We start from the raw sequence: 23,211 nt of genomic DNA on the forward strand, positions 1-23,211 counted from the left end.
CTCCAGAACTCAGGACACATCTGTGTGGTCTAAGCCACCGAGCTTGGGAGGATTTGTTGAGGCAGCTGCTGGAGAATAAGACAGTGGCACAGCCCTTCCGTGGAGCAGGAACCCAGGCAGCCAGTCGCAGAAAACCATAGCGGAGGAGCCTGATGTGGGGCTCGATCCCATAATGCCGGGATCGCGCCCTGAGCCGAAGGCAGACGCTTAACCGCTGTGCCACCCAGGCGCCCCAAGAAAACCAATTCTTAAAGAAAACCCGGTGGCACAGGTCTCAAGGCCTTTTGTAAGCCAAAATATAATGAAGTTTTGTTTTACTTTGTTTTATTTTCCTTCAGGGGCAAACTCTACAGTGTAGTACAGGCCCAGAGAATTCCCTATTACATTTAAATAGATGGGATCATCTATTCCTTAATGTAAGTCTGCATGATTTTATTTCCCCCCCAGCGCTATGCCTCGGGCGGGTTGTCTTTCCAGAGGCTAATAGTGTTATTTCTTTTCTCTTCTGGTGCCTACAGCAAAGTGTCCGGGACTCTGAGGCCTAGAGGGACTTCAGACCCTCAGATGATGTCGCAGACGTGGGTCCTGAAGGCAGCACGTCGGCAAGAAAGCACATCACAGGGCACTTCTGAGTTTCAAGCCGATGGAACTAGAAACCGGGGATGTGGAGCTAATAGAACCCCAAATTCCCCAACCCCTTTTGGACATGGGACTTAAATGACAACCAGAGCCTGAAAAAGACCGTGTATCTTGTATGTCTTCTCAAATTGTTGCTCTTGTTTCTGACAGTGTCCAGGACCTGCTTTTAAAAAGACAAATCTGTATTTCCTATGGCTGGCCGGACCTAACTCAAAGCTCTGGGCCGTTTATCAGGGTTCAAACAAATGGGGACTCGAAGCTCCTGTGAAGCAGGGTGACTGTCAGACGAGGCCACGGGCTGGGCGGCGGAAGCGGGGAGCCGTGTTATAATCCACAGCATCGCTCTCGGAGCTCGAATGCAGGTCTCACGCCTAGAAAATCGTCTCAGCGGGAACTGCTCATTTACCTGCTGTTCCCACCGCTCGAAAGGAAGGGGCTACCTCCTGACAGGGGTTTTTATGGCTTTTACCTTTGATTTATTCCTTCGCTTGCTGGAGGTGGAGAGCAAAAAGGGTGGACGTCTAGAGTGGGAAAATCGCGTGGGGCTTGCTTGCGGGAAACTGGCCTGAGCGCATCTTCCCCTGGGCTCCCTCCTTTTTGCCCCCCAGCCCTGGGCGATGTCTGGCAGTGGGTGGTGTAGGAAGCCGTGGCTTCTCTTTACAGGCAGCTGGTGCCCTTGTGCTCTTAGTGGACTGAACCAGAATGGTAGACTCTCCCCCCAAAGGAAGCTCGCATTTTCAGTGTGTCCGTCTCCCTACAGGCATCAGGCCCCATTCTCCAGTGTCCACTGCACCCCCTCCCCACCTCCACTGCACCCCTCCCCAGATGCTCCTCACACGTATTGCTGTGGGGCCCACGCCCCCTCCCTCCCTAAATCACTCCCTTTATCACTTAAAAAGCCTCCCAGCAGAACCACATTCCTAAGCAACAAGCATTTTCTGGAAGGAGGATGAAAAACAGTGGCAATTTTCCACTCATGTTGAGACGTTTTTTTCCTATTTGTCTAAGGTCAGGACCCCAGCCTCCAGAATCTTCATTTCACGTGTCTCATCCACCAAGTCCTACAGGATATCCAGCACCATCATCAAAAAAAGAACCCCATAACGTTCAGCCAAGATGGCTGATACCATTTTATGTGACTCTTTAGAGGAGTCCTGGGAGGAGACCCTCCCCGTATAAGCCATCCGTCAGGCCGGGCGCAGGAGGCGTCAGCAACAAGTTCCAGGACACGATTTAAGCCCATTAACAGACCTCTCAGCCCCCACTCTGCCCAGAGCACATCATTATTCAAATCGTTTTTGTCTGAGGAAGTAAAATTTATTTTTCCCTGTGGCAATGATTTACCAGGGCTGCAAAGGAAAATCGAATGAAATTAGTCCCCACTGCTGCTGTCACTTTCATGATGCATGCTGTCACACAGCCTACAATTCTAAGGAGAAGTCTGTCACTCAAACGCACTGCCAGGTGTCAGACAAGAGTCTCTCCTCCACAATGGCGGCACGGTTTCAATCACGTCCTCGTGGCCCACTGGCCGGGACCAGACCTCCCAATGGCCCCCCGTCACTGCGGCTCAGGCTTTAGAGACCCTGAGGAAAAAGGTGGACAAAACCCTGAAGCCTTCACAGAATTGGAAAACGTGCGGATGGGGAATGATACTGTTTCTTAAACACCTTTGTCAATACCCCCGAAGACAGACGTTTCAAAACATTTGGTTTTTCACTTTCAAACTTTAGTATGATCTAGAACCCGTTGATGACACAGCCGGGGGCCACCTCGTCCCCGGCTCCATGAGACTGTCCTGCTTGCAGCATTTAAAGTCCCTCCATGCTAGAATTCCCCAGTCCTGGGCAAACTGGGATGCTGGTCAACCTAGAGCAGCAGTTCTCAATGGGGCAGAGGGGTAATTCTGCCCCTTCCCCGGGGGGGGTGGGGACATTTGCCCAAGTCTAGGAATGTTTTTGTTTGTCATAACTAGGAGGTCGCGGAAGGGGGGCAGGGACGCTGCTGGCATCTAGCGGGTAGAGGCCAGGGATGCTGTTCTATATCCTACAATGCTCAGGAAAGCCCCCCGCCGCAAAGAATTCTCTGGTTCCAAATATTAACAGTGCCAAGACTGGGGAACCCGGCCCTGGACGTAAGTGGATATAGTTACCGCCACCTCCTCACGTATTCCCTGGGCCTCCCTCAATTACAACCGACCTGGATAAGCAGGACCCCTTAGGCAGAATCTGAACCGGGCTCAGGTTAAGAGTGTTTACTGACTCCATAAAGGGCCTCCGGAACGGAAACCTGAACCGTCCCTCCGTTAGAAGCTTCTGGCACTTTGCTATTCAGATTATCACCAGATTCGCCCTGGTATCTAATCTCTCTTTGCAATTTATGCTCATTTGGGAATATTTTTTGGCCCCGGGAGGTACTGAACATCATTAGGCCAAATGTGGTCTAAATGGAGTCTAATTTCATTTTCTCAACAGGGATCAGAATTATGATGGTCTTTACTAGCATCTTGACTTTAGCTGTTTTATCCACCAACTCATGCAGGATACGCAGCATGATAATCAATCACCTTTTGGACTTAAAACATTCCCAGCAGAAAGACAGCCCCTCTGAGCTCCCTTCACTTGGGCTTTTCTCCTCCACGGGGTCCCTGAAACCTGCCGCCGTCTGTGCTGAGATGGCGCTCAATACCGTCAGCCCACTTCCGTGACTTCCGAAAAGGACTAGACTACCTCTTACAACCTCATTCTCCACAGGTCCAGGAGGGATATTCTGACCTTTGGTTTCAAACCTGGCATTTGACGAGGATTTGATAATAATCAATTGTATCTACCCAGTGACCTGTGAGGTCTTTACATTTCTTCTCCAGTTGCTGTGAGATTTATTCACTTACTCTTCTNTTGATCCCACAACACTGGGATCACGCCCTGAGCCGAAGGCAGACGCTTAACCGCTGTGCCACCCAGGCGCCCCTTCACTTACTCTTCTTAATGGCTATTCTGGCTGCTCTTCTAGCTCGGCTCTTAATGTAATTCTTTACATGGCAGCAAAGAGAGGAGCAGAATTTCCAGACTGGAGGCATCACCTGTGAGAGGCACGGATGCTGGGACTTCGCCCGCAGGGAGCTCCTTGAACTTGGATCCCAACCCCACTCTCCCTATGTAAAAGAGCAGTTTGCATCGGGGTTCCGGGAAAAGAGGGCCTCCTTTGTGTCGGTTCTTGGAAGGCTCTGCTTGGACAGCACGATGGTAACCCAGCTTGCATGCTGGGAAGCACCAGGGAGGGGAGAAGGCCACATGTGTCAACAGCACTGGTCAGGAGGGAGGCAGGACCAAGGTGGCACATGCCTGACTGGATGTCCTGCTTTCTACGATCCAGCCAGAGGCGTACATTCTGTTCCTGGGAGCTCCCATGGGAGAAGGTGAATGAGGGAGCAGAAGGGAGGGATCCTTGCAGCATGAGAACCTCTGGCATGTTCTTAAGGATTGAGATGGGAACAGAAGAGAATAGCACAGACTGAAAGGTATGTTCGGAAGAAGTCCCTTACACGCTCTGCTCCCCTAGTACATAAAATACTATAAATTAATCAGTTTCATGTATTTAATATTATATTCAATATTTAGAATATATAAGACTAAATATCCTTTTTTTTTTTTTAAGAGAGAGAGAAAGCACACTTGAGTGGGGAGAGGGCAGAGGGAGATGGAGAAACAGAATCCTAAGCAAGCAGCGAGCTCTGCACCCAGCGAGGAGCCAGACACGGGGCTCGATCTCACGACCCTGAGATCATGACCTGACCCAAAATCAAGAGTTGGACACTTAACCGACTGAGCCACCCAGGCGCTCCTGTAAGACTAAATCATCTAAACTACTTGATATTCATACATATTACAGCTGTTGTGCATGGTCCCGCCCAACTAGAAGGTAAATTCCCCCAGGACAGGGATCTCTATTCTGCTCACTGCTGCATGCCCAGCACCTCCAACAGTGCCTGGCACACAGGAGGCAACAGTAAATATTTCCTGAACGAACAACAGTTGGCTCTGGATATTCAATAATGACCAGAAGATTCTTTCAAAAGAGCCAGGGAATAAGCTCTCAAGGTCAGAATCCTTGACAATTTCTCTATGACCTGTGGCCTGGGCAGTGGGCTCTCCCCGTGCCACACAAGCTCTGGGCACTGAGCTCTTTAATTTGGGCAAGATCTAAGAAATGAGATTAACTTGCTTGGCAGATCTGGAAGACCTGGGAGAAGAGAAAGAGGAAACGTGAGATAAAGACCCAAGTCCGGCCACAGAGCTTGACCGATGAGCTGGTAGGCAGAGTGACCAGCCGGTGGCTTCGCTTGTCCAGCCAAACCCCATTCGTAGCTTAGAGAAGCTGTAACCTCTCCTACCCAGAGACACAGAGGACAGGAGGGGTTATCCTGGAAGGCAGGAGCCATGTAACAGAAGAAATGTTGTCTTCCTCATGCAAATCAATTCAGGCATTAGGTGGAATCACCGTGAGAAGCTGGCAACCCTCCCTGAGTGGCAGCTGCCAGCACAGCCTAATTAATCCAGCAGCCGTGGTGGGGAAGAACATGACGCTTCATGACTGAAAAACAAGCCTAAAAATAGGCTCCATCTTTTCTCCAATGCCCCTCCACCCTCACCCCTGCTTCCCTTCCCTCACAGGCTTCATGGGAAGGCATTGGAGAGACGCTGCGGATGAAGAGAAAAGACCAGGGGACAAAAGAAGAGCCCCATCCTCGCATGATTCTGGGCGAGGATGAATCGCTATTCCAGAGACTGAAGAGCACTCTTGCCTCCTTTCCCTGGATGCCAGCTGGAACCAGGATTTTTGAAAACAAGCCAAGAAATACCACTTATTTGGTTAACTGAACTGGATCGAAGGCCCAAGGACAACCACCAAATGCACTAACATATTAGAACTAACGAGATGTTCCAAGTATATTAGGCAGCCGCCAAAATGTACTGTGCACCCAGCAGCGTCTCAGACACCGCAGGGAGGCCCCGAGCATGGGGCACCCCCACGGTCCCTGGGAGACTAAAGGCAAGCAATAAAAGGATGAGTGGCATTTTAAAAAGGCATGATACCCACTTTAGAAATGGGCAAAGGATATCAGTAGACATGTCTCCAAAGAAGACATACGAATGGCCGACAGGCACAGGAAGAGATGCTCCATGCTCATTAGTCGGGAGGGAAACGCCAATCGATAATGAGATACCACTTCACACCCACTAGGACGGCTAGAATCAGAAAGACAGACAACAGCAAGTGTCAGTGATTATGGGGAGAAACTGGAAACCTCGTACATTGCTGGAGGGAATGCAAAATGCTGCCCCTCTCCCCACTCGTTGGTAGCCCGAGCCTGGACTGGAAACTCAATGGGATGCTTTATGGTTGGGATTCTGGGATAAGTGATAGAAAGAAAGGGACAGTTTGGACCGAACCACGGCAGTTGTGGTGATGATGGCAGAATGGAGCGGTCTGTTTGCTGCCCTTGGCCCACTGGAGCTGCCCAGATAGCTGCCCCTCCTCCAGCCTGCAGATAATCCTGTGGGTCATTCACATCCCTCCATGAAATGTCCTTTCTGCTCAAGTCAGACTCAGAGAGAAGGTTCTGCCTACACAGGCTTTGAGTAACTCCAGTCTCTAACAGATGCTTTGGGTAACAGAGTGATAAACCAATCTCCAAATGAGATTTAGCTTCCCATATAGATTGATGTGAGGAAGAAATTGTTCTCACTTTTTGCCAGCTCATGAATTCAGGTTCATAAGACAATGATATTTCTTGGCATAAATTACTAAATGGGCAGTAGGACATCTTAGCCAATGTCAGAATCTACTTCCCTGTAGCCAGTAAAGGGGTCGACAAGATGCCACCCACAGGGGCAGAAGGATTCTCTGGAGCTGAAGACATCTGAGAATCAACAGTTGCAGGAAGATGCTTTTACTGAACTCCCCTTATCTGCATAAAAACAGAGCCTCCTGAAAGAATTCAACTGTCATAAATGCCCTCCCCAGGAGTTTCACAACCAAAGAAGACTGACTCTTCTCACTAGAGATGAGAAGGAAGCACCAAGATAAGAAACTGCCTAAACAGATACTGTCACAAAACTATCTCCTCTCCATCCCCCTAAAGCCCTGTTTATTTTTTGTAAAAGCCATTTGTTTTTCCAGAAGTGCCTTTTCTCCCCCTCCCCTATTAAAATGATATATAAGCCCTAACTTCAAATTGCCTATTTGAGTCTTGTTTGTCTGGGTGCTCCCCTGTACATTGGTGAATAAAACTTGGTCTTTTCTCCCATTCATCTGTTGGTTTCAGTTTAATTTGCAGACCCCACTGACAGAGCCTAAGTGGACTGAGGGAAAGCTTTTCCTCCCTGACACCACACATGAGATGGACAGATGGAGTCACAAATGCTAGAACCAGTCAGCCTGGACCCTACTCTGATCAGAGGACAAGGGCCATGTCTTACTTATTAATGGATTCTCTCCAGTACCAGAACAATTTGTTATACATTGTAAGGTTCAATAAATATCCATCCGGTGAATTTCAATTATGAAGCAGTCCTGCCAACACAGGAGTACCAAGACTTGTGCATGCAGGACATGATTAACGCAAAGGGGCTCCAGTCTGTATCAAAGTAATGGATTTGGTTTTCTTTTATGATTATGGAAATCTATCATATTATTTTATAGTATGTCGCATATACATCTTTTTCTTTTTCTCTTACTAAGCCATAATCTCCCTAGTTCTAAGATATGTGCCATCCTCTTCCAAATATTCCAAGAGCCTTTTAAATTATAAAATGATGGACCTGGTTCAGACTTCTGCAAAGGGAACAGAAGGTACTTTTCTCCTGGGCTTTGTTGGTCATTCATTTCTATATGCTGGAGGTAAGTCAGGACAATGTCTGCAACTTCCTTTGAGCATAAAAAATTAGGATTGAAAAGGACCTGAAAGGATGCCCAGTTTAACCACCTATTTGATGATGTTTGAATCTGCTTAAGGACAGCCCAATAAGTGGGTGCTACGCTCATATAACTGACTGTAAGGCACCCCAGTGTGTTGTCATATGGCTCACATACTTATATTTCTTCCTTCAAATGAGCCTAGCCCTTTCTCCTGGCATTCTCACCCCTTGATCTTGGTCCAACTGGTCCTTCTGAGGTCTTATAGAATACACAGGTCTAATTCTTTTCCTATCTGCCCACACCATTACACACCCTGGGTCCAGCTTTTCTAGGTTAAATGTCCTTTGTTTCTTCAGTCATTCTTCGTATCACCTGGTAGCTAAAATCCTAAAACTCATATTAACAATTCTGGAAAAAATGAATAAGGAGAAAGGACTTGCCCTCCAGATTATTAAGGCACTTCATAAAGCTAAAATAATTAGGAATTTTAGGATTCTATCCTCAAATTCTATTTTTTTTGTTTTTATTTTTATTTCATTTTTAAGAGGGAGACAGCATGTGCACATGTACAGGTGAATTCTTGTCCATTATTGAAATTCCACAAATAGGGGCTCCTGGGTGGCTCAGTCAGGTAAGCGTCTGCCTTCAGCTCAGGTCATGGTCTCAGGGCTCTGAGATCAAGCCTCATGTCTGGCTCTCTGCTCAGCACAGAATCTGCTTCTCCTTCTGCCCTTCCCCCGGAAATTTCACGAATATACCCCCAATTACTCATTATTAGTATTTTTGAAACATCCCATGCTCGTTCATATTTGTCCATATATTTATCAATTTGGGTTTTTAAAAAAGATTTTATTTATTTATTTGAGAAAGAGAGAGAGAGCACGAGCAGAGAGGAGGGGCAGAGGGAGAGGGAGAAGCAGGCTCCCTGCTGAGAGGGGCTCATTCCCAACCTGAGCAGAAGGCAGACACTTAACCAACACCCAGGTGCCCCTCAATTTCTTTGTTTCTTATTACCTCTAGCTCCTCCCCTCCTTCTTGGGTTCAATTTCCTTTTACTTCAAGTACAACCTTCAGTAGTTTTGTAAACATGTGCCTCTCGGTACTCGACCGTCAAGAATGATTTTTGTGCACGACTCTCAGCTTCCCCTCCTCTTTCACAGGGGCCCAAAGTCACATTTCCTGTCCCTTTACGGGCATGCCATCCCCCTACATGTCAGTTCTGACTTATCCCAGCTTCCTGAGCATTAGCTCATCTGCTTTCCATTCTGGTTTGTGTTTCCTCTTTATTTCTTGTACCTAAGGATTTCCCTTTCTTTGTTTTGAGCTCGGCTTTATATTGTTATATTTCATCCTGTGTTTGTCATAGGAGGTGGGGGGGAGGGTCCACATTAATCTTTTTAGTTTCTATTACTGGAAGTCCAGATATTCTATTTATAACAAATTTCCCTCTTACTAATGTTTATTATTATCCTTTAAAATAAACATCATATATTTTGATAGAGAAAACAGACATGACAGAGACAGCTGGACACTTCTTGCTCTGTTTCAGGAAAAGACATAAAGTTTTCTAAAGAAATTTTTTTGAATTTGGTACGTAGGGAACACTCCCTAAGTCATAACTTGAGAAAAGGCAATCATCTGCCAAAAAGTGGATTTTCCCATAGGTCTCTATCTATTTTCTTACATCCCTCTCACTTCTGTTTGTTCTACAGAGGTGATTCCTGCTCAATATTTGATTTCCACCTTCCACGCCAAGAATGCCAAAGCAGCATCTTGAGAAACAGGTCTCTGCAAGGAAGTCATCCTCAGGCCAGTCCCAGAGCTCAGCTACTCTTGCAAATTAGCAGCTGGCTAGAGGCTGAACTGGTTCCAAATCCTGGGAATTCACAGCTCCTAACAGATGAACAAGATCAATCTCATTTGCATTTCATCGTGACTCAGGAATTCCCTGATCCTGCATTCCTGGGTAGATTAAAACAAGTCAGTTTAATCAGCCCAAGGCCTCCGCTGTCAGGAAACTGGCCTGAAAGATTTCCATACACCTTAATGACAGGACCCAAATGCTCCCATCAAGAGGGAATAGCCCACTTCGGCCTGCTGGAAGAATCCCCAATACAGCTCCTCTCAGAAATGTCTCATGGTCAAGGCACAGAGAATGGATAATTATTCACGAGTATCAGTGAATAAATGGAGGCACTGTCCAGTTATTATGTTGGAAATGCGTTCTCAATAATCACATATGGGCCAAGGGGAGAAGCCATAGGTGAGGGTAAACAGTATTCACAGAAATGATAGCAAAGGCCAAACCAGTCACCTGCTGCTTCACTGGAGCAAACAGTCCACTTCAATAAAATGTGTGACTCTACAAATGTCCTCACCTGGAAGAGAACAACGGAAGAAGACGGGCTGGAAGAGGGTCGAGGGTGGGGAGAAGATCAGACAAGCCCCAATCATCAACTATGCTATTACTGGTAAGAAAACAGCAAGACAGTAAAGGATATACTTTGCGAAGCATAAATGGCAGTCCTGATGAGTGCTGGTTTATAATCCTTGATTCTTTACCCTTCCAAAGGAGCAATGGCAAACTCTACATTGGGAAGGCTGGGTCCCCTTGAGAAATGGAAACCTCAGCACTGCGTATCACTCTGGTCACAGGTGGCCCTTCACTGTGTCAGTTCCCTTTGCGAACACCTGAGGGGTGGTCGCTTGGCAGGAAGTGGAACGCTTACCAAGTCAAGGCCCCAGTGGCACACTGCCATCTTTGGCACTTCTCTACAACATGCAGGCGAAGCCACCTCTTTCCCTCTGCGAGCACTGAACCAGGGGGAGAAGACAAAGTCCTGTATTCCTTAAGACCGGGTTTCATCTTAACATGTTATCCAAGGGGCAAGAAATTAAGAGGAAAGTCCTCCTACTGAAAATGCGATTGAAGAACGATTTTGCGGAATGCAGGGGATTCTGGTTTTGGAAGCAACTAGACAGGTGGCTGCAGAGGCGCAGATGTGGTGACTTGGTCACCTTTTTATCCCAGACCCGGCCTCCACCCCAGCCGTAGGGGTGCGCTGGAAGGCTCCTGTGTGGTGGGAGGACCCAAAGGTGGAGGACCCGCTGCCATGACTCACCTGTTGAGATACACCCGCTTCTCGGTGAACTGCCCGTTGCCATGGTGAGGATCCTCAAAGGGCTCATTCTGGACGACCTCCACCCCTTCTCCTCGGTCGCTCTGTTCATGGCTGTGCTTGCTGATCATATACAGCTGTCCGATTCTGTACTACAAAACACACGGTGACAGAGAGGTCAGCCCCACTGCTTGCCATCACCCCCACCCCCTTCCATGGTGCCGCAAGCCGCGACAGTCAGCACTTTCTGCCAGAAAAAGAAGGCAGACACGGGGGCCTGGTGTTATGTTTCCTCCGGAGCGAGGAGGAGAACCAGTTGTGAGTCGAGTGTAGATACGGCGTGTTCCTGTGAACAGTTTGCGTCGCCAGGGTGACGCTCGCCGGGATGGCTGGCACAATCAGGACTGGCAGCCCCCCAACCCACGGGCAGCAACAGGAAGGCCGGAGCACCGGAGTCCCCCCCATTCCACTCTGGCCCTACCGGGTTAAATGGCACAAAAGTCCTATTTTGTTTGGGCAACAAACAGGCCAGGATATGATATTTCTATAGGCCTTTTCTGCCTCATTAACTGCAGTGCTGGGCACAAGGGGGTTAGATGTCACCTATCTCTTCCGTCACCTCTCCAACTCTCCAAGTCTCCTGAAGTGTCTGCCCCCTAGAACAGCAGTTCTCAAGGGTGGCTCAACATTGGAATCACCTGGAAGCTTTAACAGACTCCAGCTGACCAGGTCCCACCACGAATGGAACCTGCATTCCCGAGACTGACCCACAATGATGAAAGTCTACGGCGTCTTTAACTCCTTTTTGTCCAATTCCGCCCACAGCGTAGAGCCTTCCAGCCTGAGGGCCCAGAAGCCACACGTACTTACAGGAAAATCATAATATGGAGCAATAGACAACGTCAACATTCTCTGCCCTGTCTGCATTCATGAGCTGTTCTACTCTCCCTCCTGCCTCTCTGAGAGCCCCAGGGCCCGTAGGCATGTCTTCCCCCAGTGAACTTTCAAAGTGGCAAAACTAATTTGATGGAGAAAATAGAGAGGCAGAGAGAGAGGAAGGAGGGAGTAAAATGACTTTTGCAAGAGGGATGTCTGCTTAGAGCCAGGAGGCAGGGCGATGCCCCCCTGCTGTGGTCCTTCCTATGGATTTGGTGTGAAGGACCACACACGTGTCACATCATCAAGGCCCCTGCGAAAGGGGAAAGGGGCCTGAGCCTGCAATTAAATAATGATGGGTTGTTATAGGTTGTTTACCAAGGAGCCCAGGCCAGCGGGGTGCAGGTCTACTGTCTGTGCATAAGAGAGAGAAATAAACTATTTTTGAGAGAGAGAAATAAACTATTTTTGAGAGAGAGAAATAAACTTTAAATTATGGGGGCAGGTGAAATGGACAGATCAACAGTGCGGTCAGTTCTAAGACTGAGAGGACACACACCTCCAAAGGTCCCTCTTTCATTGTGAGGCAGGTGCAGGGAGGGGAGTGTGAAGAAAATCCAAAAGCCTCTGGTCTGAGGGCAGCCCTAGGGCCCAGGCCCAGTAACCATGACACAACCAACATAACCAGCAGAAGCATCGGGCAGTGCTACCTGTCCCACACCCCTCCCCAGAATGATCTGCACTTAAAGTGCTTCCAACGTGAGCGTGTATGCGTGTGCACGTGCATGCATGGGCTGCACACACTCAGGGGAAGAGGGAGTGCTGATGATAAGAGCAGGAAAGGGAGAGAGAGAAATCAAAGATAAAAATCTATCTTTGAATTTATTTTCAAACAGAAGCTTGACCTGCTTCCCCTTAGTAAGTCTTGCTCCTACTGTTGCTCATGAAGACTAACTAGGACCCTTTCAAGAAGGAAGACAGTGGGGCGCCTGGGTGGTTCAGTCGGTTAAGCGTCCGACTCTTGCTTTTGGCTCAGGTCATGATCTTGGGGTCCTGAGAACGAGCCCCACATCGGGCTCTGCACTGAGTGTGGAGGCTGCTTGAGATTCGCTCTCCTTCTGCCCCTCCCCCCATTCACACACTCTCTCTCAAAAAAAAAAGAAGAAGGAGGAGGAGGAGGACGACAGTAAGAAAAAGTTTACAGATTGGGGATTCTTGTGATACACCTGAGAGACCACACTCCACCTTACACAGGTGGGCACACAAGCCTCTAACAGGAAGGATGCTCGGCTGCCCAGGGGGTGGCGACCACACTGGCAGTTGCTTTGTCCTTGGTGTTCAACAAACAAGTGTTGGCCTACAATGGAATATAATTTAGCCATAAAAAGAAATGAAGTACTGATACTGATACTGCTTAATGGGTATTATGGGTTGAACTGTGTTTCCCCCAAATCCTATGGTGAAGTCCCAGTACCTCAAAGGGTGACCTTGTTTGGAGACAGAGTCTTTACAAAGGTCATCAAGTTAAAATGAAGTCATTAGGGTGGGCACTAATCAATAGGACCGATGTCCTTACCCACAGGGGCAAGTTGGACACAAGACACACAAGGAAGGAAGACAGCGTGGAGCGGTGCCGGGAGAAGACAGCCATCTCTAAGCCAAGGACTGACAGAATAGCGGCTTCCCTTACAGCCTTCAGGAGGAACCAACTCTGCCTGCTGCACCTGATCCTGGCCTTCCGGCATCTGCAGCCACGAGGCTATCAGATTCTGGTTGTTCAATCTCCCAGCCTGTGGTGTTGTTATGGAGGTCCTAGCAAATGAATCCAAGGGGCACAGGGTTTCCTTTGGAGGGGATGATCGTGTCCTGGTTCTGGATAAAGGTGCTTGTTAGCACAACACGGGGGATGTACCAGGTGCCACTGACCTGAACTTAACGTGATGAATTTTATGGGATGTGACTTAAAGTGTTGGTTGACTCTGCTTCTGACGCAGATACCCCTAAAACCAAAATCCCGTCAAGGGCTATAGTGATGGGGGGGGGGTGGCAGAAGGGACAGGTCTACCACTGGATGGTCTTTAGGAGCTCCAGTCCACTCGCGTATGAAAGATGTATGGCATCAAGGACAATGCATGACCCAGAAGGGCCATTAGCCAGACGCGAGTCAGCCCTGGCTTCCCACTCTGTGGAGAAGGGAATGGGATGAGGCAGCTGGCAGCTGATTCACCAGCGGCCAGGGAAGGGCCCGGCTGTGCAGCCTCATTGATCATTCCAGCGGCTCCTGAATGAGCGAGTGCGGGGCAGACGCCGGACTTAGCTCACTGAGATAACGTCAGTCTGGGGGCGACCGACAGACGCTGGATGCAGTAACGTAGGTGACATTACTGAGGGTGGCGGGACACTCAAGGCCAGACACGGAGATGGTCAAGGGCTCGGCAGCTGTCACTCCTTTCCCTCCCAAGCACGTCAGGGCTGCTCTGCGGGTTGTAGCCATCTGAGCTAGGCCATCCAGAAGCAGAGGTTTTGTTCTTGTTTTTAAACCACAAATTAACTCACAGACACATGCATTAAGCAGTTTCTCGGTGACAGGGTAGAGGGCAGGACAGAGAAAGCCCTTGAACCATCTATCTCAAGATCTCCAGGGATACTCCTCAAAATGTTGGATCCCAGGCCATCCAGACCCTGGGGGAGAGGGAAGTTGGGGGCCTGGCTGGAATGCACACAAAATGCTGAGAGGCACTGGGGTCAATGCGGTGAAGGCATTCATCAGCACGTGCTCGGCACCATACGGTGCCGAAGCCAAAATGTTCCATCTTTAGGGGGCCTGCCTTTTCTTTCCTCTTTAATATTAATTTTTTTGCAAAGCTCTATCCCTAGTTTAGTGAAAATACCACATTCCTCATCACCATCTCAAAACAAAGTTGTATGGCAAAGGAAGGCTGCAAAATACAAAGGTTGCAAAGGGCTCTTAAAACTTTGAAGCCAGACGGGCACCTGGGTGGCTCAGTCGGTTAAGAGTCTGCCTTCAGCTCAGGTCATGACCCCAGGGACCTGGGATCAAGCCCCGTGTTGGGCTCCCTGATCAGTGGGGAATCTGCTTCTCCCTCTGCCGTTCACCCTGCTTGTGCTCTCTCTGTCTCTCTCTCAAATAAATAAATAAATAAAATCTTAAAAGAAAAAAAAGAAAAGACTTTGAAGCCAGAGAACAGATAACAGATCTGATGGCTTTATGCTCACAATGACTTCCAAATGAGGAGACTGAGTCTCAGACAGGGGCGACGTTCTTGGGGCCATGCAGCAGAGCTGGGATTTGAACACCACAGGGTCTGTACTGTTTCTTCGCTATCCAATTCCAGCCCTTATTTCTCTGACAGGTGAATGGCTTTCACAAATCTAGGCCTCACTATGATTTTGAAAAAGGGAATAGTTGGGAGCCACTGCCTCTGAACTTTGCTATTTCAGAAGCTGAACAAGTCTGAGATCATGTGAAAGATCAAAGTTGTTTAAAGTGTGCCCACATATGGAACAGTGGAGCAATTATGCTCTAACTTTGTAAAATCGATTGTTATAATTCCAGAGTTTGGGTAATCATCATTACAGGCAATCACGATTTAGAGACAGCTCCGCGCTGCAGGGCTGAGCCTCCATGTGAGCCATCATCAGAACAGCTACCCCAAATAATTATCTCCATAGTCAAAAAACATCATGGGGATTCAGATCTTTCCCACTTGCACACAGCGCTGCATGTCTGAGAGAGCTGCAAAACTTGAGCGAAGGCGCAGTTGCATAAATGTGCCTTGGGAAGCCGAGCACTCTTATCAGTTGATACAACTGCAAACTCTGTGACTGGGCAAAACCAAGTTACTCAACACAGTTCAACCTCGGGGCACCTGGGTGGCTCAGTAGGTTAAGCGTCCGACTCTTGATTTCGCCTCCAGTTGTAATCTCAGGGTTGTGAGATCGGAGCCCCGCGCCAGGCTCTGCGCTCAGTGGGGAGTCTGCTCGGTGGGGAGTCTCTCTCTCCCTCTGGCCCTCCACCCCCACTGTCTCTCTCTTTCAAATAAATACATAAATGTTATAAAAAAAAAATACAGTTCGACCTCAAACCTTGATGTTAGAAAAGGTGACCCTAAGCCAGAACTCCTGAGTATATGGTTTATTAATCGAGCACCACCAAAAACTGAAACATCATCCTTGCCACAAGTCTTGGACCCCACATTTTAGGCTCCATAGAATCCCAAACTATGACTGATTTTCACTTAATTGGCCCACCCCAAGTGCTGAACTTCAGAGATCTCTGTGAGGCCAGGCTCTCATATTTCCCCACCTTAAAGAACCAAGGCAGCGGGGGGAAGGGGGGTCTTCCTTCCAATCAATTCCTATGTCCTCCCTTCCTGTCCCCTTTCTCTGCCTCCATTGGTCCTAATAACATTTCTAAACATCAGGATGACAAAAGTGGAGGCAATGCTTTGTAATAAACGTTACCTACTCTGGTTGAAGTTATTCCCCAAAGATATGACTCAGAACATCCAAGGGGCCCCGGACCCAGAATCAAAATGTACATCTACTTTTGCTTTTGCCATCAAAACGGATGGATGCCACATAACCTAATAACCACGGAGAGACATCTGTCCCTCTGACTTAACATGATATCAAGCATTTTTCCATCTGTGAAATGGGCGCAATTCCTGCCTGTCTCTCTGGCTGTGTGGACAGAGGAACAAGCAGGAGGTGATAAAATGTGGCGCTCTATGACGTTTGCCACATTATTCACACTACTATTCGTGCTTTTGTCAAAATTCTTCCCGCTTTCTCCACTCTCAATACATGGGCCTCAAAGCACACTGACGCATCTGCCTCGTGATGTGCAAAATGCCCACTGAAAAGAGAGTCTGAAATGTTTTATCTTCAGGTGCATTGCAGTCTTCACGCCAAGTGGTGCCAAAATTGTAATTACACCCAGGGAAGGAGATACGATGAGTCTAGCTTTTAACAACCTCCTCTCAGAACACTAGGGGCTAGAGCTGGCTGTTTTCTATAACCCAGAGCACAGCTAAGACACCAGGACAAATGTTTTAGTCCAGTGGTTTGCAAACTATGCGGGTTGGTGCTTTCTTTCCTTTTTTTTCTTTTTTCTTTCTTCATTCATTCATTCATTCATTCATTTAGTGGTGCTTGTTTTTTACATAAAATTTTCATGGAACACAGCTCTGCCCGTTCATTCCATAGCGACTTCCACCGTAAAGCAGCAGAGTTGAAACTGTATGGCCTGCAAAGTTAAAAAATTTTACTAACCAACCCTTTACAGACAAAAATTGCTGCCTCCTGTTCTAGTTCACTGGTACTTAGTCCAGTCTGGGCCAGCCTTAGCTGTTCGCCGAGACCTGTGCTGTCTGGAATGGTAGCCATGTGTCTACTGGGCATTTGGAACGTGGCCTGTGCTGTGGAGGGGCTGAATTTTAAATTAATTTAAATTTTAAAACTGACACATGATTCGGCTATTAGAGAACAAGGTAGATGTGGATCTACCTTGTCAGCTGGAAATTTTTATGAAATTTAAATTCAGATCAGATATGTCCAATTGAAATTTAGGATCCGATTTGGGATTGCTGCACGTGTAAAATGCACACTGGATTTTGAAGGCTTAGTAACAACAACAAAACATTCTTTTACACATAATCTGTACGTTGATTACATATTGAAATGGTAGTATTCCGGATACACTGGGTAACTGCAATGTATTCTTAAAATGAACCTCTCCTGTGGGGCACCTTGGTGGCTCGGTCAGTTGAACATCTGCCTTTGGCTCAGGTCATCATCTTGTTCCTGGGATGGAGCCCTGCTTCCAGCTCCCCTCTCAATGCAGAGTCTGCTTGGAGGGAAGTCTGCTTCTCCCTCTGCCCCTCCCCCACTCATGCTCTCTCTCTCAAATGAATAAATAAAATCTTTTAAAAATTTTACTTCACCTGTTTCTTCTTACTTTAACGTGGCTACTGGAAAATTTTGAATTACTTATGTGGCTTGCATTTGTGCCTCCCATATTTCTGCTGGATGGTGCTGATCCAGACCCTCATCTAGACCAACAGGGACTAAGAGTCAGGCCATGATACCACACCAAGACTTCAGAAGCTGGTTGGTCGGGCAAGCATTTCCATGTATGTCTAAGCTAACGAGGTGGAGCACTGACAATCAGGAATACATCTGGAAACGCTTTCCTTTTCTGAGGACTGGCGATTTACCCGGGCTCTGGAGAGGTGATAATTGCTCACAGTGTGCTATGGTGGAAAGCACCAGGGTTTTAAAATCGAAACCTGGAGTCCAAGTCCTGATGTGGCCTTTGATTAGTTCTATAACCATAGACTATTTATTTATCTGAGCCACAGTTTCTGATCATTAAAATGGGACCAACAAAATACCTCACAGGATATGGTGAGAATCAAATGAGAAACAATTTACAAATTAAGATGCTTTGTAAAATATAAAATTGTACACAAACCATCATAGCCATTGCTCTTTCGGTTGGGCAACGCAGTGAACTGGGTCTTGAGCTCTGTTTACTCATTTCCCTGTTACGCTACAGTTCTGTAAGGGACGCGAAAACAAGGCATTGCCGCACACCTGTATGACTCGGAACACCAAAGAGGACTGGACCATCTGCCCAAGATAACGCTTCCCCAGTGTAAAAAAGCCTGGGAACCTCCACTTACATGAGGTACCTAGAGGAGTCAAGTTCACAGAGATAGAAGAAGAATGGCGGGGGCGCCTGTGTGGTACAGTGGTTAAGCGTCTGCCTTTGGCTCAGGGCGTGATCCCGGCGTTATGGGATTGAGCCCCACATCAGGCTCTTCAGCTATGAGCCTGCTTCTTCCTCTCCCACTCCCCCTGCTTGTGTTCTCTCTCTTGCTGGCTGTCTCTATCTCTGTCGAATGAATAAATAAATAAAATCTTTAAAAAAAAAAAAAAAGAAGAAGAAGAATGGCGGTTGCCAGGAGGGGAATAGGAGGTTAGTGTGTAACATTCTGGAGACAGATGGTGGTGACGGTTGCCACAACACTGTGAGTGCACTCAATGCCACCAAACTGTACACTTACAAATGCTTAAGATGGTCACTTTTATGGGATATCTACTTCAGCTCAATTATTTTTATGTTTCTATTTAAATTCCAGTAGACTTAACCTACAGTGTAATATTAGTTTCGAGTGTACAATATACTGATTCAACACTTCAATGAAACACCTGGTGTGCTCATCGTGACATGTGTACTCCTTCATTCCCATCACCTGTTTACCCAGCCCCTCACCCTCATCACAGTTCTTAAAAAAGCCTGGGAACGTGTCATTCTTCGTAAGTGTGGCTCGCCTGCTTTGTAGCTCAAGCTGGCCATCTATCAGTGATTCTATTTTTATCATTACGAAAAAAATTGTTTTTCCATTATGAAAATTTTTTTTAAAGATTTTATTTATTTATTCGACAGAGATAGAGACAGCCAGCGAGAGAGGGAACACAAGCAGAGGGAGTGGGAGAGGAAGAAGCAGGCTCATAGCGGAGGAGCCTGATGTGGGGCTCGATCCCACAACACCGGGATCACGCCCTGAGCCGAAGGCAGACGCTTAACCGCTGTGCCACCCAGGCGCCCCAATTATGAAAATATTTTTTTTTTTTTAAAGATTTTATTTATTTATTTGACAGAGAGAGAGGCAGCCAGCGAGAGAGGGAACACAAGCAGGGGGAGTGGGAGAGGAAGAAGCAGGCTCATAGTGGAAGAGCCTGATGTGGGGCTCAATCCCATAACGCTGGGATCACGCCCTGAGCCGAAGGCAGACGCTTAACCGCTGTGCCACCCAGGCGCCCCTGAAAATATTTTTTAAACAACAGGGACTCTTACATTTGATGGATCTTTGCTTTGGAAGCTAACGTGATGAGCTGAGCCAACATGAGAACGATAAAAGGACTTCCCTCAGAGACAAGGTTGCAGGAGTGCCCTGATTTCCGCCATGCCAGTTAGCTGTCTGGCTCGTGGTGCCCTAAAGTTAAATGCCTTTAATTAATATTAGCATTTTGGAGCATTCACAGTGCTGTTGCTCCCCAAATAACTTTTTTTTAAAAAAGCTTTTATTTATTTATTTGCGAGTGTGCACAAGTAGGGGGAGGTGCAGACAGAGAGGGAGAAGCAGGCTCCCTACTGAGCGGGGAGCCGGATATGGGACTCGATCCCAGGACCGTGCGATCATGACCTGAGCCAAAGGCAGGCGCTTAACCAACTGAGCCAACCAGGCGCCCAATAACATCGTTTTGACTATGACATCTTACAAAGACCCTAACAGAAGGGAAAGAATGATTAACTGAATACAAACGCATACTGACCCCACCAACATCAACACGAGTCAACAAGAACACCAGCTCCTTACTGAACATGACCCTCACATTTCATGACCTTGCCCCTCCATTCGCTAGTCAGCCTGGTGTTCTGCCAACACTACAGGAAGAAAAATTCCAATTTCTTTGGGGAAGGCAGTATCTGTTTTTACTTCCAAGAGCTGGATCTGATTTGGGTCCTACAAGGACACGACACGACTGCTAACCCCTTAGTCTTTCTGGCTCTCTGATTCAATGTCCAGATTTCTCCATGTAGACAAGGAGGTTTCAAAAAAAAAAAAAAAAAAAGGTGTAAGGTTCTCGGGTGTTTCGTCAGATCTCTCCCTGCCAGGTCAATAAACCACGAAAACCAATATCCGATCCCACAAAGAAAACACAAACCTGCAGCTCATATTTTCAAGATATCAGTGTATCATCACATATTTATCTTTTCTCCTGGATTTTTATAAGTAGCCCTCTGAGGTGTCTTGTTTACGTAATACCTGTGTCATTATGCCAGGGAGCAGGAATGAAAAAGCTGATAAAAAAAAGATTTAGGAGCTGGGTTATAGACATTGAGTTCAAAAAAAAAAAAAAAAGTCCCCCTTTTGTGACAAACTCATATAAACAGCATCATACACTGATGCTTAACCCATCCCAAGTTTTGGACTGAATTGAATAGAAATAGAGCAATGTAACACTCAGGATAGTCTTTGTGCTGGTACAAGCGTAACTGTGGCCCTGGCTGCCACAACCCTGCAAATCATTTCCTAGACACTTGGTGTACTCTACCCGCCCCGGTCCAGGAGGGTGACGACATTCTTTACAGTGTAGGAAAAGTAAGAGTACACATTTGATCTGCTCCTTCCAACACTGGCTCGCCCTTGGGGTGGCATTCCAGCCCCGGGAATTCATTTGATGCCAATATTGAATAGCCCAACTGGTAAGATACAGGATAGATCAGCTACGTTACAAGCATCGGCTAGAGCAGGAGGCGTCATTCCTGCGTGTTTATAAATGAGAAGCTGAACGGATTAGCCATCATTGCATGCCAGGAAGAACCATTAAGAGAGGAAAGACAGGAAAAGCTAGAACTCAACTCAAGACCACAGGGATAGTTGGTCTTTATGGCAGAATGCGAGATTTCTCCATACAGTGGTTATGGGGACGTCTTAGCTCTGGACAGGCTCATCCGTTCTGGTTTGTGCGATGAACAAGCATTCGGGGTGCGCCAGACCCAGCAGACATTGGGAGCAGAACTAGGAACAAGACAGACCTGGTCTCCGGCGAATGGGAGGGTTTCTGTTGGAGTTCCACTGTGAAGACATAAGGCTACGAGCTGCAAGAAACCTGGGCTTCTGTCGGAGCTATCAAACCATTTGCTGAGAAATGTGAAACCGACCGCAACTCAAGTAAATGGAGAGGTTTGGTGACAGGTCTGGCCTTTAGAAAGCAATCAAGGCACTTACGTTTACTATAGAACATAAACCCACAGCCAATCACAAGACCAAAAAGGGGGGAAATGGAGATCGAGCTTTCCCAGGAGAAGTATCCTGTACCATCTCCGTGCTGCCCCCTTGTCAGTGCTCTTCTCCTTCACCTTGGTCTCATGCTAACCAAAGATATCTTCAGGGGACAGGTCTACCTACACTGCAGGCAGCAGGGGCTTTCCAGAATTGGAGTCCTTCCTTTTTGTGAACCCTATTTTTGTGCCTATCAATCTTTTTGGAAAATGACCATTAGCATCCAGGGAAGCTATAGGATTGGCTAAAAGTAGAAATATACTTGCAGAAATGATAGCAATTAGTTTTCGTGTCCTCGAGACCTTTTGAGAACAGAAGGGCAGCTGAATGCAAAGAGAAGCACTTGCTGCTTCATATACAATTGAACAATGGGAGTTCTCACTGTTTTGAAAGAGTTATTCAAGCCACTTCATGCCTAGAATAACATTCGAAGGTCACTGAACTCCTTTGCTTGCTTAAGTGCTAGCTGGCTCTGTGAGCTATCCAGCAATGCTGAGAGTTATGACCAGGTTCTATCTGGGGATCTAAGATTGGAAAGTTCCAGTATCCTTCTTCACCCCACTTGGGAGCGGAGGCCCCAGGTTTCACGTGCATGATACCTGCAGCCCTTAGGTAGCCAGCATTTGTAAGGCATGTGGCTGGCTGCAGGGAAGGAAGCCACCATTCTCTTATAGCAATGGCAGCTTAAGGCTGTTTTGTCCTTGGTAAAAAACAGTGGATAATTGATCGAGAAGAGCAAACAGTTGTCAACTCCTGTTCTCCTGAGACGGTTAATGAAGATACGCAAAACACAGTAAACTGGGTACAATGGCAGGAATTACTGTATTAACAAATCTATCTTCTGAGCTCCTCTTATATTCTGGACTTATTCTAATGACCTGGAGAAATATTTTATCAACTGGTACTTTGAAGGCCAAGTGCTGGCCCTGTCTTCCCAGGGTCTACAGCTGGCAGCCTTCCGACTCTTTGCATATCCTCCTAAGGGAAGATGGGAATGAGCCCCCGAGGCAACGCCATGATGAAATTGAATGTATCCTGTTTTCAAAGGGCTGGGAGGAAAGAGAATGTAGCAGACAAAAAGAGGAACAGGAAGTATTGCTCTTCAGAGGATTTTTAATTTTTTTTTTTTACTGTGGTAAAATATGCATAGCAAAGTTGACCATTTTAACTATTTTTAAATGTACAATTCAGGAGTGATAAGTATATTCACAATGTTGTTTGACCATGACCACAACCCGTTGCCAAACTTTCTTACCATCTCAAAACAAAACTCCATACCTATAAGACAACAACTTCTAATCCCTCCTAACACCGCCCCCCCGGCCCCCCCAATGACCTCTAATCTCCTTCCTGTCTCTTTGGATTGGGCTATTGTAGGTACCTCATGTAAGTGCAATCACACAATATGTGTGTGTCCTTTTGTGTCTGGCTTACTTCACTTGGCATAATGCCCTCAAGGTTCATCCCTGCCGTGGCATCTGTCGGAATGTCCTTCCTTTTGAAGGCTGAGTAATATTCCACTGTATGGATATACCACATTGTGTTGATCCATTCATCTGCGGAAGGGTATCTGGGTGGCTTCCACCCTTTGGCTATAACTCTGAGTAACTGTTACAAACACTGGTGTATAAGTAACCATTTGAGTTCCCACTTCTAATTCTTTTGAGTTGATACCTAGAAGTGGAATTACTCAGTCAACTCTAGGTTCTTTCTTGAATCTCTCTCTCCTGTACAGCTCATTTTAGGTGGTTTGTGGGCACCTCAGACTCTTCTTCCAA

General features: G+C 47.1%; 1 protein-coding gene across 10 annotated transcripts in view; it reads right to left on the reverse strand.

Moving 5' to 3' along the window:
- The window catches only part of PITPNC1 (phosphatidylinositol transfer protein cytoplasmic 1), a 237,959-nt gene that overhangs the window by 109,155 nt on the left and 105,593 nt on the right, over positions 1-23,211 (reverse strand). For 6 of the 10 annotated variants that reach the window (XM_034641400.1, XM_034641402.1, XM_034641403.1 and 3 more), the window contains one exon: positions 10,683-10,831. In XM_034641400.1, coding sequence (XP_034497291.1) covers positions 10,683-10,831 — 149 coding nt within the window. The remainder of the gene's footprint in view (positions 1-10,682; positions 10,832-23,211) is intronic. The other 4 variants (XM_034641405.1, XM_019805305.2, XM_034641406.1 and 1 more) reach the window with 1 other exon arrangement.

Source organism: Ailuropoda melanoleuca, chromosome 13 (genome assembly GCF_002007445.2).
Source record: "Ailuropoda melanoleuca isolate Jingjing chromosome 13, ASM200744v2, whole genome shotgun sequence".
In the NCBI taxonomy this organism is placed as follows: domain Eukaryota; kingdom Metazoa; phylum Chordata; class Mammalia; order Carnivora; family Ursidae; genus Ailuropoda; species Ailuropoda melanoleuca.